This window comes from Anopheles ziemanni, chromosome 2 (assembly GCF_943734765.1).
Source record: "Anopheles ziemanni chromosome 2, idAnoZiCoDA_A2_x.2, whole genome shotgun sequence".
In the NCBI taxonomy this organism is placed as follows: domain Eukaryota; kingdom Metazoa; phylum Arthropoda; class Insecta; order Diptera; family Culicidae; genus Anopheles; species Anopheles ziemanni.
The window spans coordinates 4,482,980-4,501,963 of NC_080705.1; the positions used below are offsets into that span (position 1 = coordinate 4,482,980).

Consider the following 18,984-nt stretch of genomic DNA (forward strand, 5'->3'; position numbering starts at 1 on the left):
CTTATTTAACATATCTTTTATCGAAATCACTAAAAAGTGTTCCATTTCTTACATTGCATAATTATGTCTTTGTTAAAAAGTGCATATTAAAAACTTCATTCTACCAAAACAAAGTAAAATTGACTAGTCTGAACTCAAGCAACGCTATGAGCTGTCAGTTGTAAAAAATCGCGTATTGCGAATTCGCGTATATCGAGTATCGCGTACTGCGGGGACCAACTGTACAATCGAAATTGGAAAATTACGAAACCATTTCGTCACACTTTTCCATCAACTTCCTCGTAATGCATAGAAAGAAATAGATGTTTTAAATTGTTGTAAAGCTTTTGATTTATTTCCATTAACATACAATTTATTCCTCAAAGTCGAAATACAACGAGGAGAAAACGAAGCAACCGTTTTCGACTAACACCACCTCGCTATGCTAATTCAGGTTAATCCCAGCAATCTCGGGATCTTGTTCAAAAGAATAACATGCAATAAACCGTTTCTGCTGATGCTGCTCGACCGTCCAAATCAATGCTGCGACCACTTGATGCTTTTCAGATCCACACCTTCCTGCACCATTTCCCACAGCGGAGACATTTCCCGTAGACGGGTTACATGTTTGATGCACTTGTCTGCTGTGTAATCCACCTCCTCAATCGTTGTGAATCGACCAATCCCGAACCGGATGGAGCTGTGTGCAAGATCCTCGTCCGTTCCTATCGCGCGCAAAACGTATGACGGTTCCAACGAAGCCGATGTGCATGCTGATCCACTGGAAAGGGCCACATCCTTGAGAGCCATCAGGAGCGATTCGCCCTCGACGTAAGCAAACGAGAGATTGATGCATCCGGGATACGACTGAACCGGATCGCCATTCCTTATGACTTGTGGTAGCTCTGCATAGATTTTGTCCATGAGCCGTTGCGATAGAAATGTTACCCACTTGTGATCGTACTCCATCTCTCGGCTTGCAATTTCACAGGCTGCCCCTAGGCCCACGGCGAGAGGAGTTGGGACGGTACCGCTACGAATGCCTCGCTCCTGGCCACCGCCGCTCTGAATCGCTTCGACACGGACACGTGGTCGCCGACGTACATACAGCGCCCCTACTCCCTTCGGACCGTAGATCTTGTGGCCGGAGATGGACATCAAATCGATATTCATTTTGTTCACATCAATCGGAATCTTTCCCAACGCTTGTGCGGCATCCGTATGAAAGAACACCTTCTTCGCCTTGCAGAGCCGTCCAATTTCCGAAACGGGTTGCTTTACACCAATTTCATTGTTAACCGACATCACAGAGACGAGCGAAGTTTCGGGTGTAATCGCTTTTTCCAGCTGCTCCATGCTGATCAAACCGTTCGATTCAACCGGAAGGTAGGTCACGTGGAACCCTTCGCCCTCAAGTGCTCGGCATGAATCCAGGACACATTTGTGTTCGGTCTGGGTGGTGATGACATGCTTTTTCTTCGCTCCATAGAACCTCGCAACGCCCTTCACGGAGATGTTGTTCGATTCAGTCGCACCAGATGTGAAAACAATTTCTTTCGGATCGGCACCGATTAGCGACGCAACCTGCGAACGGGCCTTCTCAACTGCATCTTCCGATTCCCAACCGTAAGCGTGAGTTCTCGAATGGGGATTTCCATAGTATGCGGTCATGTATGGCATCATAGCATCGAGAACCCGGGGATCCTAAGGGAGCGAAAAAAATAGAAAATCATTATTTGTTTCTGAGTTAAATTGTACGTGAGCTGATAAGAGGCACGCTGTGAGCAGGTAATTTAATGTCCACTGAACCCCTCCAATGTGTCGTCATCGTATGGATTCTCCTTCCGGGTATAGAAGGAGATTAACTCTTATCTACCATCATTCATTTACCATCGACGTTGTGGCCTGGGCATCCAAGTAAAGTGGCCGTCCATCGAGCACCTCATCTTTGATGCTGAATTTTTTATCTAGTAACGAAAGCGGAATAATAAATATTTATCAGCTGTTATCGATTCACTGGGGATGGTTGATAAAATTGTCGTACTATTTGCAGGCCAATCCGGAGAATCCGGTGAAACTAGTGCGGTATGCTTTTCACACGATGACGCACAACAATGTAGCAAAAGTGTGATGAAACTTACCCGAACCATAGTTTCTCGTGGGAATGCTTGAGCTACGCAATATTTGCAACGTCCAGCTACCGACCAATTTGCGCGCCTTGAAGGACAACATTTTATTTATCGTCCTGCGATGCGATGTTGTGAAATTGTTGAGCACGAATCTGCTTCTCGTTCGCAACTCTGTATTGTAGTGCGGCGTATTTTATGTTATTGTTTTCGTTTGACGTTACTGACATGTGAAGTTGACAGGCGATTGCTAGAAGCGAAAAAAGGTTGATTGTCAACAACAACGCTTTTAGCAAATAACCGAGTGCGTTTGCTTTCCTAGGGGAAAAGGATCCTGTAAAAATCCACATCATGGACGACGAGGAGTACGAACGTTTCGAAATAACGGATCACGATCTGGATAACGAGTTTAACCCGAACCGCGGGCGACGTCGTCCCACAAAGAACCAGCAAATCTACGGCATTTGGGCGGACGATTCAGAGAACGAGTATGACGATGGGGAGGGCACCTCGAGTGGACGCCGGGGAGGCCGGAACCGTGCGATGGCTGGTAAGAAACCAAAGGACTATACCGCCCCGATCGGATTCATTGCCGGAGGGATTCAACAGTCCGGAAAGAAGCCGGAAGAGAAGAAGAAAAGTGCAGACGATGATGATGACGACGACGGCGAGGATCAACGGGCACGATTTGGTGCGAAAGTGTCGCACAGTAGCAACAGCTCGTCCGAATCGGAAGAGGAAAGACGACCGAACGTTCAGGACATGCGCTCGATGGCTGGATTTAGAACGCTGAACAAAGCTCCGGCTGCCGGGAAAAATATGGCCAACTGGGAGCAGCACACGAAAGGCATCGGTGCAAAGTTACTGCTGCAGATGGGCTACCAGCCGGGCAAGGGTTTGGGGAAGGAATTGCAGGGTATCTCGGCCCCGATCGAGGCGCACCTTAGGAAAGGCCGTGGAGCGATCGGTGCATATGGCCCGGAGAAGAAAACGATCGTGGTCGATGCGAAGGCGAAACAGAAGCTAGAGCAAGATGCCAAAGCACTTGCGGCAGGGAAGGACGAAGACGGCCAGCAGTGGCGCAAAGCGAAGGAAGGAGGGAAGCAGGGCAAGAACCGATACTTTTACAAAACCGTGGAGGATGTAATCGAGAAGGGTAAAAAATCAATCTACTCTCCGTTTGAGAAAAACTCCAAGCTAAGCAAGGTGACGGTCATCGATATGACGGGACCGGAAAAGCGTGTCCTCAGCGGATACCATGCGCTTGGGCAGGCCAAGGTGGCTGATGAGGAACTCTACGATACATCAATCGGAAGCAAACCGGCACAGAGCAAGGAGGAAGTGCACTTTGCTCTACCGGAACTGATGCACAATCTAAATCTTATGGTGGAATACTGCGAGCAGGATATTATAGCGATCGATAAACAAAAGTGTGAGGCCATCGACCGCGAAGAGCAGCTGGTGCAGGAAAAGGAAAATCTGATTCGTATAAGTAAGCTAGAGAAGGACTACCTAAACACGTTGGAGGGTGCCCTGGAACTGGTACGAGCCCTAGTTGAACCAACCGATGGGGCGCTCGAGCTAGAGGAGTGTGAGAAAATCTTCCTCCGCCTCTACTCTGACTATCCGGCCGAATGCAAAGAGTTCGGGTTGTCCGATTTGGCTGCGGGCGTAGTTGCTCCCCTCATTGCCAGTCGTCTGAAGGAATGGCACCCATTTACGGAACCTACACGCCACCTAGATCTGTTTAAACGTTGGAAATCAATTCTTGGGTCATCAAATTCCGATAACATCAGCAGTCTGCTCGATCCATACTCGGCCGTCGTTTGGACTGGAGTAATTCCGAGTATCCGTGCCGCCGCAAACATCTGGAACCCGCGGGTGCACCAACCGATGATTGCCCTTCTGGACGCGTGGGCTCCACTGTTGCCCGCTTGGATACTGGACAACGTGCTCGAACAGATCGTTCTCGCCAAGCTCACGACAGCCGTCGTCGAGTGGGATCCACTGACCGATACCGTACCCATTCATTGCTGGATTCATCCCTGGAAGGATCTGCTTGGCTCTAAAATGGAGGGAAATGTGTACCCGATGATACGGGAAAAGCTTGCCAAAGCACTGAAGGCTTGGCATCCGGAGGATCGATCGGCCCGCGCTATGCTGACTCCGTGGCAGGGCGTTTTCGGTGAGGAAGATTTGCAGGTGTTCCTAACGAAAAACATCATTCCGAAGTTGGAGCTGCGACTGACCGAGGTAGTGATCAATCCGCTCCAGCAAGATCTGGAAATGTTCAATCAGGTGTGGGAGTGGAACGAACTCATCTCTCCGCTGCAAATGGCGAACATGCTGGACAAATATTTCTTCCCAAAATGGCTCCAAACGCTCGTCATATGGCTGAACCAGTCGCCCAACTTCGACCAAGTGTCCCGGTGGTACCAGGGTTGGAAGGCACAATTCACCGACGACATCGTACGCCAACCGAACGTCAAGGAAAGCTTCCGCAAGGCGTTGGAGCTGATGCAACGATCGATCGGTATCGTCGCAGGTGGTCAGAGTGGTTCAAACTCGCCCACCCCGATCGAACCGATACCACCACCACCTGCACCACCGTCACTGTTGGACTTGCCCATGGACGCCCAGCCGACGCTCGAGTTCAAGGAGCTCGTCTCGCAAAAGTGCGCCGAACGTGGTATTATCTTTGCTCCGATGCCGGGACGAAGGGAGCTGGGCAAACAGGTGTATCGCGTTGGGAAACTGTTTTGCTACATAGACCGATCGGTGTGCATCGTGAGTTTGGATGGTGGTGTCAATTGGACTCCAATATCGCTCTCGGCGCTCCTCGAAAGGGCTGTGACGGGATAAATTATTTTCAAGAAACTTAAATAAAACACTAAGTAGAACGATGATTTCCCATCAACATTGTTTGTTTTATTAGAAACAATTGAGATTCGTAAATCCGTATACAAATATAAAACAAGGCTAATTCATGGATATATAAATTCGAACAGTGTAAATTAACGAAACAGCTACTTTTTAGAGCCACGTTTCTTCAGCAAAGCTTTGAACACCGCTTTGCACCAAAATTCGTATGATTCTGCCATAATTTTGTCCACGTACGCCTTATCATAGTCAATCCAGACCTTAGTAACTTTTTTTGTCTTTTCGAAATCCAACGCTGCCACTCCGAGCAGCGCCTTCGTCTTGTGGGTCATGTGCATCTGCAGCTGTATCTGGGCAAAGTAGTTCTTGGACAGCTTCGTAACGTCCACGTAGCAATCGTACGTCTTCTGCGTATACGGGCACTTAATTTCCAGTACGAATTCGTCGCAGATCCCGTCAGGCGATGCGCCCATCCACGGAAATTGCGGATCTAGTACAAGCCCGGTATTACGTAGATTCGGGTACTCCTTCTTCAGCACGGCAAATACGTGCCCTTCCAGATCCGTGCCACGCTTCATGGCAAAAGAGAAGCCCCTAGAGAGGCCCATAATTTTGTCTGTCAACGAACCATTGAGCATTGTACAGCGAGAAGCTTCGTGTATGCGGGACGCCGTTATGCGTCCTTTGCGCAGCTCGTGCCACAGGTCCGTGTCCGCCTGCTCAATCGTCAGTAGCTCGATCGAGCCGCAATTGTTTTCTCGCATCATACGATCAGTGCATAGTTTCAAAAAATCCTCCGGACTATTACCTTTGTATTCTTTGATCAAGCTAAACATGGATAACTTTTGGGCACTTTCCAGCTGAAGTGGGGTGATGGGGATTCTCTCTTTCTTTACCTTCGTCAACGCTTTTGGTGCTACTGGAGCTGCCGATGCTGGTTCGGGCGTGATAATTTCCTTCTTGACAAGCACGTAGCATTCTCTTGTTCCGTTCTTTTTCTGTATGTTTTCTTCAGGAGCCACATTCTCGGAATTGCCTTTCGGCAAATTAACCTCAATCCAAGTGACGAAAGGAGAAATAGCATTGCAGCTGGCTGAAAAACATCAAAGCATTAAAGAACGTTCAGGCACCAGTCAGTCCAAGAGAAACAAACCTTTAGCATTGTCGCATAACGTACAGAAGACGGTTTCCACATTTTCATTTTCTTTAAAGAATTTCACCTCAATAACGTGCCGTTTCTCGTTGGTTTTCCTATGCGATCGTTGAACTTCCACAACAGATGCGCTTAGCGTTCGGTTGCGTTTGCTGTTGGCACGACCGAAGTAGATATCATCCAATAGGAAATTTTCGAACGGAATGAATGAAGAACTGAAAATGGAGAAAGGGGTTATTTCAGCTGAATTCATAGAGTCACAGGAAAACACGTACTTTCGTTTACGTTTCTGCATCGATTCTTTACTGTCCAGATCCATGGACTTGATAAATGTCCTCACTTCTTCTAGTTTCAATCTCGGTAGTTCTAACTTGAACTGCATTTTGGGATTCTGAGCACTTTAATATAACTTGAAAGTAAAAAAGAATTCGTTAACGAGCACAGCGCGTTCAACAATATTTCGTTTGCCGCGAAATTCAGCTTTTTTCCTATTCTTGGCAACTGTCAAGCAGTTGTCAGTTTGTTTTTGAAAGTGTTGTTGATGGGTTGTACAATTTGTTCACTTTTTAACTTAAAACAGGGTGTAAATTAGCTTGAATTTCGTTTCATTAATGTTTTTGTACTATGTGAAAAGATAAAAATGAATAAAAACTAAAGATTTTAACAGGTTTGCTGCTTTGGTACGGAAAGCTCACTAAATATTTTTTGTGAGTCTCATTGATTGCTCACAAAACAGAGTGTCAAATTTTTAGGTATTTCACAAGGTTAATGTAATACTTCAGGTGAAGTTTTGGTGCTTTTCTTGCAAAATGGCATCCGTTTTAGGTTTGTCAAAACTGAACTAAACTGAATCCAAGTTCAACCAAATCAAACCCAGAAAAAACATCCACAAAAGTGAGATGAAAACCATGTTTTTTTATAAAGCGTCACACGAAAAGGTATGGAGATTTGAAAGTATTTTGATTTAATTAAAACCGCAATTGACTTTTATCTTACTGTCAAAGTTGTTTTATCCTTTATAAATGTCAAAATGCGGTACACTCCTTTACCTTGTTCAAAGTTACACTTATCTTGGTCCGCTGACGATGTGAATGCCGTAGATCAAGTATTCAAAGATGGCGCATTGAAGTGGGCTGCTGCAAAACCGTACTTGTGCGAATTTCGATCCGAGGAAGCAAGCAGCGCTTCCAAACCAGCAGTAAACAATAATAGAAGCAATCGCCAATGTGCCAGCGTGAAAGTTTTCGTTGATTTCGCTCCGGTTTCGCGTGTTTTCAGTGGCATTTTCACTCGAATCTTCTGGCGTTTGTCGGTCGGCGTGCAGAAAGTGGTTGCGGTCGACCTCGAAGACGCAGGAAAGAAAATGGCGTCGCTAGTTGAATGTTGAGGGAAAAATTTTCACGAGTGAAAAAATCGTTTTCCCGGTCGGAGTGAACGTTTTTCGGCCCGATTTCAGCTGCATTCGATTAGAAACGGTGTAACGCATTTTTCCAGCAACATTTCCATATGGTAGAAATATTTTTTTCCTACACCGCTGAAGAAAAACCAGTTAAAAAACGTAATGAGCCAGGTAAAATAGCCCTTTTCTGTACGGTTTGTGATGAATTTAATGAAACTTTTGTCCTTTCTGTGTTTTGAGCCTATTTTCCTCCCGGGAACATCAGCTGGGTGTGGCGTGTGGATGCTTCAAGTTGGGAAAACGGACCCTTCGACGGGGATTCACCAGCAAAGCACCGGTTGAGGCTGGATCATAAACATGTCCCCAGAGCCGGAACTGGCCACTGTTCCACCCTGAAACGTGGCCCACCCGATAGCCCCGTGTCCGTAGACTTCCACGAGGTCCATTTCATGGAAATCGAAAGGGGACCCTTTTCCGCAAATTGAGCCCAAAACCAAAGCGATCCACCAGTAAAACAGCCGCCACGGATAAAATATCCCGCTGTAGCCGGATTTACTAACTTTCCGCGAAGTTTTCCCGTGTCCAGCACCGTGCTGTGCCACGTGGAATCTTCTAGAATGCGTCACATGTCCGGTGAAAGACCGTTTCGTGGTCAATTTTGAGCGATTTTTCCTGCAAACCTTAGGGCTTCATGGTTCTGGCGTGGAACCGCTTCGGTTTGTGTGCTGGTTTTGTGTAAAATTGAATGATTTTACCGATTTTCAAGGTTACGTAACCGTGCCCTTTGTCTCGGCCATCGTTGTAAAAATTGTGTGAAGAAAGCCAAATGATTCGATTTACCACAATGTCCACATACCCCCGATGGACCAGTGCGGAATTTACATCCATCCGGATGAAAGTGGCGTTATTCTGTTGCTATATCGGTGCATTTTCCGTTATTACGTCGTGACCTGTATCTGTCCGTGGCCGTGGATCTTGTGAGATGAAAAACGAGTAGATTATAATGCTTTCCTTAGGTTTTCCAAGGAATTGAAACGGTTTTTGATGGTTAAAAGAGATGTGCCTAGTACATACGTAGCCTGTGAAGCTAAATTTAATAGTAGGGATGTTGTTTAACTTTTCTTAGTTAGTTTCCGGTTGAAATCGTGAGTAGAATTGATGATTTGTCCATCGAGTGGAAAGTTTTATTGATAGTTAGCAGCGTTTTTGCCAGACGTTGATGAACGTTGGTCAGCTTGAGGAGTGTCGAATGGAAGTTAATATTGAATCAAACTGATTAATGTGAAATAAAGGACATCACAATTACAGTTTCAACGTTCCTTTGAGTTTGATTATCTTACAAGAGCATGAGAATAAAGGATTTCCCGGAGGATGGTGAAAAGATGCATTGGAATCAGGGTTATTATTACATCGGATATGATCGAATACTTGTTTGATGAATGGTTTGTCCATTACTTTATGGCGCTGTTTTGTTTGTTGCTGATTTTTCTTTTCTAGACAAAAGAGGATAAAAGCGATTCAGAGAATGAATCGAGCAGCGACAGCAAAAGTGGTTCGTCTTCCGAATCTGAAAGCGAATCCGGATCTGGATCGTCTAGTGCCAGTTCGAGTGACAACGAACAGAATTCTTCGAATCGAAACACAAGCGGGACGGCCAGCAACAACACGTCCAGTAACAGCGAGGCTCGCAACACATCGTTGGCCGAAAATGGGCTCTCGGACAGCAAAGCTAGCGGTGGCAAGAACGCTAACGAGGACGACAATGACGAGGAGGACGATGAGGACGAAGATTCCGATGCGAACGGAGCATCGAATCATGTACAGCAGCAGCCTCCGGTGCGACAGAATGAGCATAATTCCCGGGGAACCGCACACTCTGGGTCGGAGTCGGAAGCCAGTGGAGATGAGAAGCCGGCAGGTGCTGGTGGGCCGGTTAGTGCGGCCAACAATCATCACCAAAGTGAGTCGGGAAACAGCGCGGAAGACGACGACGAAGATGAGGATGATGAGGAGGACGAGGACGACGAAGAAGTCAACGTCGCACAACAGAGGCCAGGCATCCCGTCCGCTGGACCGACGTCAGTAGAAGAAGAGGACGATGACGACGACGCCGAAGAAGAGGAGGAGGAGGAGGAACATCCCTCTTCTAAAAGCAGCTACGATGTAATAATGACAAACATCTCTTTTGTCCTGTGCTTTGAATTCGTGGTCCTTAAAAACATTCAAATATTATACAAACTCCTTTCCCTGGACTTAGTAGAGGGAAAGTGCAGTGGAAGTGTTTAAAATATGGCGAATTCAACGTACGGATGTAACCTATCAAACCCGCCTCTATCCTTGCACTCGAAGAATGGTTAAATCTGATCCTTTCTCTACTCTTTCCCCTGGCGGTACAACAATGACAGGATGAAGACTACGCGGCAAATCAACTGCGGAGGAAAAGTGCACGCAAAAAGGCCGTAGTTGCTGCACGAAAGCGACCCACAGCACAATCGTCCTCGAAGTCGAAGAAAAAGAAAAGGTCAGTCCGTTTGACTGTTGCTTCATTTCTTTTAGTGGTAGATCAGTTAGAGATTTTCTGTAGTTTGACTGGCCTTTGGTACAAACGTGGCTAATCGAAGAGTTCCGTTACATTTAAACACGGTTGTGATGGTTTGAAACTAGTAAACTTTTGTAATTCTCCATCGTGGTTTTTCTCCAATTTTTGTTGAAAAAAGATCTTGAATATTGTTAATATGTTTACGTTTTTAAGCTGTGTTCCACTCAAGAGCACACCGTTCAATAATGAACAATATTATCAGAAAGAATTAAACATAATTTGTAACTTATTTATAGACCTTTTGTGTGGACTTTTATTCGAGGATTGATGTTAGTCACGTTGAAAATTAGTTGCTGCTCCCTTCTAACCTGAAGCACGCACAGATGTTTCAACGACATTTCAAATTAACAGCATCCAGATGTACCTAGCGGCTTTCATTTCATTCGTTCGTTGTGTTTTTTGGCAGCGCGCAGAATCGTATCTTTATTAAAAAATGTCTAAATTTATCTCACAGCCAAAAGTCACATCTGCTTTCTTCTTTACACTCTCTTCTCTCCTTCAACGGATTGATGTTACCACGCGAGATCTAATTCTAATCAAACAACATTGCGTGTGTATGTGTTTTTCTTTCTTTTCGTTATATTTTTGCAGTTCCAACAACCGCTGGCGCGATGAAACAACTGAAAGTGAAGCGAGCGACGGCGACTCGGATGATTCCGACCAGCAACGATACCGGCGAAAGTCGACCGCTGCGGCGACGGCCGCCGCCGGTAAGAAGCGAGCCGCAGCAGCCGCCTCCAAATCGAAGGCTAAGAAGAAGAAACGAAATGCGTACAGCTCGGAGGAGGGAAGCAATAGCGAGGACGATCGGAAGCGATCGGCGGCCACGAGGCGAAAGAACAACACGGTCAGCTACAAGGAGGAGAGCGGGGACGAACCAACGGACAGCGACGACCTGATGGAGGTGGACCAGGAGGCGGAAGAGGCGGCTGCGGCAGCCGCCGCCGAAGAGGAGAAGGCAGAAACGGTCGAGCGGATCATTGGCAAGCGGCAGGGGCGAAAGGGTGCCACCGGTGCGGTAACGACCGTGTACGCGATCGAGGAGAATGGCGATCCGAACGTGATCGGAGGCGATGGCGTGAGCAAGGACGAGCTGGAGGAACAGTTCCTTATCAAGTGGACCGGCTGGTCGTACCTGCACTGCACCTGGGAATCGGAAGAGACGCTAAAGGAGCAGAAGGTAAAGGGCATGAAGAAGCTAGAGAACTACATTAAGCGGGAACAGTCGTTGGATTACTGGCGTAAGTATCAGGCCGGCCCGGAAGACATCGACTACTACGAGTGCCAACAGGAGCTACAGCAGGATCTGCTGAAGAGCTACTACCACGTGGAGCGGATCATCGCGCAGGCGGACAAGACGGAGGGTGGCTCGGGACTGGACTATCTGTGCAAGTGGGAATCGCTTCCGTACTCCGACTCGACGTGGGAGGATGCGGCACTGATCCGGAAGAAGTGGCAGAAGAAGATCGTCGAGTTTCACGAGCGGGAAGAGTCCCGCCGGACGCCCTCGAAACACTGCAAGGCAATACGGTATCGGCCGAATTTCAAGCACCTGAAGACGCAACCGGAGTACTTGGGGGAGGACCGAGGGTTGAAACTGCGCGACTACCAGATGGATGGGTTGAACTGGCTCATTCTGACGTGGTGCAAGGAGAACTCGGTCATCTTGGCCGATGAAATGGGCCTTGGTAAGACGATCCAGACGATCTGCTTCCTGTACTATCTGTTCAAGTCGCAGCAGCTGTACGGGCCGTTCCTGTGCGTCGTACCGCTAAGTACGATGCCGGCGTGGCAGCGTGAGTTCGCGATCTGGGCGCCGGAGATGAATATGGTCACGTACCTGGGGGACGTGCAGTCGCGCAACATCATCCGCCAGTACGAGTGGTGCTACGATAGCACGAAGAAGCTCAAGTTCAACGCGATCCTCACGACGTACGAAATTCTGCTCAAGGACAAAACGTTCCTCGGCTCGATCAGTTGGGCCTCGCTGCTGGTGGACGAGGCGCATCGGCTTAAGAACGATGACTCGCTGCTGTACAAAGCTCTCAAAGAGTTCAACACCAACCACCGCTTGCTGATCACCGGTACACCGTTGCAGAACTCGCTCAAAGAACTGTGGGCTCTGCTGCATTTCATTATGCCCGAAAAGTTCGCCTCGTGGGAAGACTTCGAGCGGAATTACGGCAACACGACGAACGACGATAAGTGCTACACGAAGCTGCACAAGGAGCTCGAGCCGTACATTCTGCGGCGGGTGAAGAAGGACGTCGAGAAGAGCCTACCGGCCAAGGTGGAGCAGATACTGCGCGTCGAGATGACCTCGATCCAGCGGCAGTACTACAAGTGGATACTATCGAAGAATTTTGACGCGCTCCGGAAGGGCATGAAGGGATCGGTCGGCACGTTCCTGAACATTGTGATCGAGCTGAAGAAGTGCTGCAACCATGCGGCCCTGACGCGCCCAATCGAGTTCGATACGCAGCGAAACAACCAGGACGACATGGTACAGCAGTTGCTGAAGGGTTCGGGCAAGCTGGTGCTGCTGGACAAGCTGCTCTGCCGGTTGAAGGAAACCGGCCACCGGGTGCTGATCTTCTCGCAGATGGTACGGATGCTGGACATCCTGGCGGAGTATCTGCAGAAGCGACACTTTTCCTTCCAGCGGTTGGACGGCAGTATTAAGGGTGAACTGCGCAAGCAGGCCCTCGACCACTTCAATGCGGAGGGTTCGACAGACTTTTGCTTCCTACTGTCGACGCGAGCCGGCGGGTTGGGAATTAATCTCGCAACGGCGGACACGGTCATCATCTTCGACTCCGACTGGAACCCGCAGAACGATCTGCAGGCACAAGCGCGGGCACATCGAATCGGGCAGAAGAACCAGGTGAACATCTATCGCCTGGTGACGGCACACTCGGTGGAGGAGAACATTGTGGAGCGGGCGAAGCAGAAGATGGTGCTGGACCATCTCGTCATCCAGCGGATGGACACGACGGGGCGGACGGTGCTGGACAAGAACGGTGGCAGCAACACGGGTAGCAATCCGTTCAATAAGGACGAACTGTCGGCGATTTTGAAGTTTGGCGCCGAGGAGCTGTTCAAGGAGGAGGAGGACGGGGACGAGGAGTTGGTGTGCGACATCGATGAAATCCTGCGGCGAGCGGAAACGCGTGACGAAGCGCCGAGCATGCCGGGGGATGAGCTGCTGTCCGCGTTCAACGTCACCACGTTCGACTTTGACGAGGACAAGGTGGTGGCGGGTACGCACGCGGCGATGGTGGCCAAAGCGAAGGCGATCGAGGCCGAGAGTGGCGCCGGCGAGGACACGAAGGATTGGGACGAGATCATCCCGAAATCGTACCGCGAGTTGGTGGAGGCGGAAGAGCGCGATCGAGAAATCAAGGATCTTTATCTTCCGCCGCGACGGCCGGCGGCAAAGCAGAACAACCAAAACGATGGTGGTGATGGTAAGGGTGGTAAGAAGAAGAAGAAGGGTGCCGCTGCTGCCGAGGAGGACAGTGACGAGGTGGATTCGGATGGCAGTGCGAGCGAAATGAAGCGTGGCCGGGGTCGAACGTCGACCAAGGAGAAAATAAAAGGCTTCAACGATGCGGAGCTGCGGCGGTTGATAAAGAGCTACAAGAAGTTCCCGGCACCGCTGAAGCGGCTCGAAGCGATCGCCTGTGACGCGGAGCTGCAGGAGAAACCGCTGTCGGATCTGAAGCGTGTGGCACAACTGCTGCACGAGCGATGTCTCCAGACGATGAAGGAAATTGCGAAGGAAATGGAACACGACTTGAAGCAATCGGCTGGAGCGGGGGCGGGACCGGACGGGAAGAAGAAGTGTGCCCGTGCGGCGTACTCGGTCAAGCTGGGTGGGGCGTCTTTTAACGTGAAAACGATGATGCAGTGTGTGGACGAGTTGCAACCGTTGGACGAGGTGATACCGGCCGATTCGGCCGAACGGGCCCGTTGGACTCTGAACATCAAAACCCGTCCGGCGAACTACGACGTCGACTGGACGGATGTGGACGACTCGAGGCTACTGCGCGGGATCTACCAGTTCGGCATTGGGTCATGGGAAGCGATGAAAATGGACCCATCGCTTGGGCTGGCGGACAAAATCCTGTCGAACGAGGCGAACAAAAAACCGCAAGGCAAACATTTGCAATCGCGTGCCGAGTATCTGCTGAAGGTGCTTCGGAAAACGCTCGAACTGAAGCGCGGCACCTCGAAACCGAGGAAGCAACGGAAACCAAAGGAACCGAAACATTCAGCAGCGGCGGCGTCGGTCGCGAACCATCATCATCATCATGCGCCGATGACCGGTGGAAGTCCGTCGGTGGCGCACGTGAACGAAGGAGATTCGTTTGCGTGCAGCATATCGGCCACGATCGCGGCGGTCGCTGCCGGTGAAGATGTGTCCCAATCGATCACGAACGTTCCAGCCGCACCGAACACTTCGGTGTCGTCGACCGGTGCGACAATGGGCACCGATACGGTGCTGGGGACGTCCGTTGCGACGACGGGGGCGGCGGCGGGTTCGACTGATGAGAAAAAGACTGGTAGCAAAATTAAAAAACTCTCCGAATCGGACAACCACCATCATCATAATCATCATCACCATCATCACGATGAGCATTCGAATGGTTCGCGGGGAACGGCGGATGAGTCGAACCATCACCATCATCACCACCACGGGAAGGATCCGGCTGTAGTACCGACGGCCGAAAAGAAGGATAAGAAAAAGACCAAGAAAGACAAGCAGAAGGACGCGAAGAAGGATCGGAAGAAGAACAACACGGGGCCGATGCACTTCACGGCGAACAACGAACCGTGCGCGTTGAACATCCTGGGCGACCTTGACCCGACCGTGTTCAATGAGTGCAAGGAAAAGATGCGCCCCGTTAAGAAGGCACTCAAAACGCTGGACAACCCGGACGAAACGTTGTCCCAGGAGGAGCAGCTGAAGCAGACGCGTGCCTGCCTGCTGAGTATCGGCGATCAGATTAACCAGTGTCTGGGCGAGTACCGCGATCCGGAGAAGGTGAAGGAGTGGCGCAGCAATCTGTGGTACTTTGTGTCGAAGTTTACCGAGTTCGATGCAAAGAAGCTGTTCAAGTTGTACAAGCACGCACTGAAACGGAGTGGCGATGCTGGGACGGACTCCCAAAGCCATCACAGTGCGTCGGATGGTGGCGGTGGGGGTGGTGGTAAAAATCGATCCGCCATCGATAGTGTTCCTTCGGGGGGAGGAAACATTAGCAGCACCTCGTCGCCGATGAAGGACACCAAAGATGGAAAGATGCATCATCACCACCACCAACACCACCACCTGCACACTACTCCACCCGGTTCGACACCGTCGAGCGCGTTGACAACGCTGGGAAAGATTAAGAAACTCAAAGACAACGGGCACACCGATGGACGACCATCGCCCGGCTCGCAAGTGTCGAGCGTGCTCGACAGTGCGGACGATAAGGACGAGGGAGGATCAGAAAAGACCTCTTCCGGTGGTGGTCGACGAGAGCGCAAGGAGAAGAAACGGCACCATCATCATAGCGATTCCGCCGTGCAGCAACGCGAACGGTACCAGCAGGCCAATGCGGCCGCACAAGCGCAAGCCGGGGACAACAGCTACCACGGTTCGGACTCGGGTGCGGGTGGAAAGGAGGAAGGCTCGTCGATGATGCATTCCAAGCGGCGGCTCGAGGAAGGCGAGTACGATGAGAACAGTAAAGAGTACAAAAGACTGCACGGCGGTGATAGGAGGTAAGGGTTTTTGGTGTTGTTTTAAAATGGCACTGGACACTGGATATTTAACTACATTTGTTTCATATTCACGACAGTAATCATCGGGATCGAGACAAGAAATGGGATGAGTATGGTGCTGATCGGGATCGTATGCGAAACGCATCTTCCAGGAGTGCCGGAAGTGGTGGTGGTGGTGTTGCTGGTAATACTCCTTCGACACCGCAAAGTATGCGCATGTTTCCGGACGCTCGAGATGATCGTGCGCCTGGAGGATATCCTGCAGACGGATGGAGGGATAGGTAGGAATAGTGTTCATATATCAATTTTAAATTCTACTATTTTTCTTAGATTCGAACGAAACGAATGATGCTCGAGATTTTGATGACGAAACTATTCCAAAGGTTGCTAGATTCGTCAATTTTCTGCTCGAAACAAAAGCTAGCTTTGATTTCTCAATATTGGTAATCCAAAATGGCTGTTCTTAGTCAATTGTATTCATGATTTTGGTTTCTCGCACTGTTACTACTTCATTAAGGATAATGATCTATTGAACATACTGTCAAGTAAATAGTACCGAAGGTTAATGATAACTGAATTTCTTCACAGGTTTGCGGGAGATCATAAGCGAGATCGGTACGATGGCTACGGAAACCGACATACGCCCTCGAGCGGTGGTGGTGGAAGTGGTGGTTACCATCGGGACCGAGACCGCGAACGAGACCGCGATCGGGAACGTGACCGGGATCGTGACCGTGACAGAGATCGGGACCGAGATCGCGACCGTGAAAGGGATCGCGATCGAGGGGATCGTGCTTACAAAGATAAGCGAAGGTAAGAACTGTGCGTTACGGCAAGCCGACCGAAAATAAAACTAATCCCTATGTCTCGTCTCGTCCCTTCCTCATACAGATATCCTTCGGGGCCGGGTTCCGGCTATGGTTACGGGTTGCCACCGGCTGGATATTATCCCCCGGGCGACAGTCCGTATCGATATGGGCCCGGTGTAGGAGGAGGGTACCCACCTGCACCTCCACCACGCGCCTCCGGCGTACCGCCCGTCGTCGTACCACCTGGCGGTGTTGGTGGTAGTGGTGGAGCCGTCAGTGCAGTCGGTTGTGGTCCTCCACCTCCGGCCGATTACTTAGACTACCGGAGACCGGATTTCGACCGGAGGCCACCACCGGCGGCCAACAATTAACTTGATGGTTAAATGCGTTCTGTGACAACAACATATACGCTCGTCAGTCGTTCGTTCCGCAACGGAAAAGCAACTGGTGTTCATGGTTCTAACTGCTGAAAGTTATTCTTCTTCTTTCCCCGTACATACATTGACTGTTAGAGATGTATAAAAAGTTCGAGAACTGCCCCCCCCAGCGTTCGTGGGAATGTGGATAATTGTAAACATACACCTTAATGCACATATTGCTGTGTATATTGTCACAAATTGTCGATCACTAGGAGAGATCTAAATGGCGCAAGGATTTAGATACAGAGTAGAAAGATACATATAATGATTAGATACAGAAAAAAAAAATCAATCAATATCTATTAATGGAGTTTATTATTTTTAATGTAGTTAATGGGATATGTATATGCTTATAGATGTATCTGCCTCGAGCTAGGAATAAGGTAGATTTTGGCAGGGTATAGCGAAAAACAAACCACTAACGAGTAGGCGAAAGATAAGAAGTACCCGTTCAATAGAAACAGTTATGGCTCACAATTTTACCCTAAGGTTAATTTATTCCAATGAAAACTCTTAAAAGCAATAGAAAAATTGTATATACCTAAGGTATGCTTACAGAGAGGCCGGCGCAGGAAGGCTAGGGAATGTGTCAACTCTCAGATACCCATGTCGAAGGTCAGTGATTTGCCTGATTTTAATTTCGGTTTCCAGGACATAAAACAACATATCGTTTTCATTTATTGAGCCCCCCGGAATGATACTCGGATGAGAAAACACCTCAAAACGTACTCATCAAAAACAGCGCATTGTCATAGCAGAAGAAATTGTATATACCACAAATCCACACACAGTTGCTTAAGCGATTGCCTCCAAAGGGAAACGAATCAAGAGCAATGATCCTTCAGAATCCTCGTGCGGCTACAAGCAATGTACAAGAATAGATTTAGAACCGATCCGGGTAGCATCAGAAGAATGATATTGGAATAGGTACTTGCATGGAATATGTGGCAAGTAGGGTCCAGCCGAACTATTTTTGTTAACCCTTTTTTCGTCCTGTTAGTGTATGTACTTTATACCCACCATCTTATCTATTAGTTGTGCATTGGTCGGCAGCAAACCGTGTGGGGGAAGGTGTTTTTATTAACACATGGCGCAAAGGCTCGCATGCTTTGCACTGGCATTGTGATTTTAACCGATAAGTTTTATAGAATCATTGTGTAAGCTGGCAAGTTCGAAAACGGTTCACTACCAGGACGATGAAGGATCTACACCTACTATGATTTACTGCTTTTTGGCTAATCAGGTTGGAATTTGTGTTGGAGTAAAATGTTACTAAAATTTTAATTCTTCGATCAGTTCATCGCTTTCAGGTGCAAATGTAAGAAAGAGAGAGAGAAAAAGATCTATTTATTATTTACCGATCTATTCCACGCGACACCATCCATCAGCAAGACTAGCAAGTACGTAATTAAATAAAAAAAAGACACGCCACTGCAGGGCATTCAGGAAAGCAACTGGATAGCAATAGAAAACTAGCATGTGTACAGTTAACAAAATTATTATAGGACTAAACTGGACAATTCTACAAAACGAAATTGAACAAAAGTATAAATGATGATATAAATAAACCGAGAAAATCTATTCTCTTCAGCCACTTGTGCAAACATCGATTTAATTATTTCTTTTTATTTAACTGGAGATGATTTTGAAGACGAAGGGAGCGATTTACAACATTCTAAATGTGGGGTCATCTAACTAACGATTTATCTACACCATTGGGAGATCTTATAGCTTCACAATGTTGGTCGATATTTTAAAACAAGCGCGTTACAAACTATTTTCAAATAGCTTTTCTTTTTCTCGTCGCATTAACATTTTAAAAATAAATTAACAAGCTATTTGCCACGG

General features: G+C 48.5%; 5 protein-coding genes across 5 annotated transcripts in view; 2 read left to right on the forward strand and 3 right to left on the reverse strand.

Annotated features, from left to right (window-relative positions):
- Positions 1–18,984, reverse strand: part of LOC131281640 (aromatic-L-amino-acid decarboxylase) — a 160,719-nt gene that overhangs the window by 15,514 nt on the left and 126,221 nt on the right. The gene's annotated exons all lie outside the window — the stretch shown is intronic.
- LOC131281642 (cysteine desulfurase, mitochondrial) lies at positions 317–2,281 on the reverse strand. Its single transcript, XM_058310988.1, has 3 exons — positions 2,121–2,281; positions 1,870–1,946; positions 317–1,683 (listed from the first exon to the last, which is right to left on the reverse strand). Exons 1-3 carry the CDS (start codon positions 2,209–2,211, stop codon positions 517–519), a joined length of 1,335 nt encoding a protein of 444 aa, XP_058166971.1. The 5' UTR covers positions 2,212–2,281; the 3' UTR covers positions 317–516.
- Positions 2,398–5,012, forward strand: LOC131281638 (septin-interacting protein 1). Its single transcript, XM_058310983.1, has one exon. It carries the CDS (start codon positions 2,457–2,459, stop codon positions 4,965–4,967), a length of 2,511 nt encoding a protein of 836 aa, XP_058166966.1. The 5' UTR covers positions 2,398–2,456; the 3' UTR covers positions 4,968–5,012.
- Positions 5,080–6,624, reverse strand: LOC131283145 (uncharacterized). The gene is made up of 3 exons (XM_058312722.1): positions 6,414–6,624; positions 6,139–6,353; positions 5,080–6,078 (listed from the first exon to the last, which is right to left on the reverse strand). Exons 1-3 carry the CDS (start codon positions 6,518–6,520, stop codon positions 5,132–5,134), a joined length of 1,269 nt encoding a protein of 422 aa, XP_058168705.1. The 5' UTR covers positions 6,521–6,624; the 3' UTR covers positions 5,080–5,131.
- Positions 7,267–18,744, forward strand: LOC131281635 (chromodomain-helicase-DNA-binding protein 1). The gene is made up of 7 exons (XM_058310979.1): positions 7,267–7,708; positions 9,035–9,700; positions 9,943–10,058; positions 10,728–15,908; positions 15,986–16,189; positions 16,497–16,721; positions 16,800–18,744. The coding sequence occupies exons 1-7, from the start codon at positions 7,700–7,702 to the stop codon at positions 17,086–17,088; spliced, it is 6,690 nt and encodes a 2,229-aa protein (XP_058166962.1). The 5' UTR covers positions 7,267–7,699; the 3' UTR covers positions 17,089–18,744.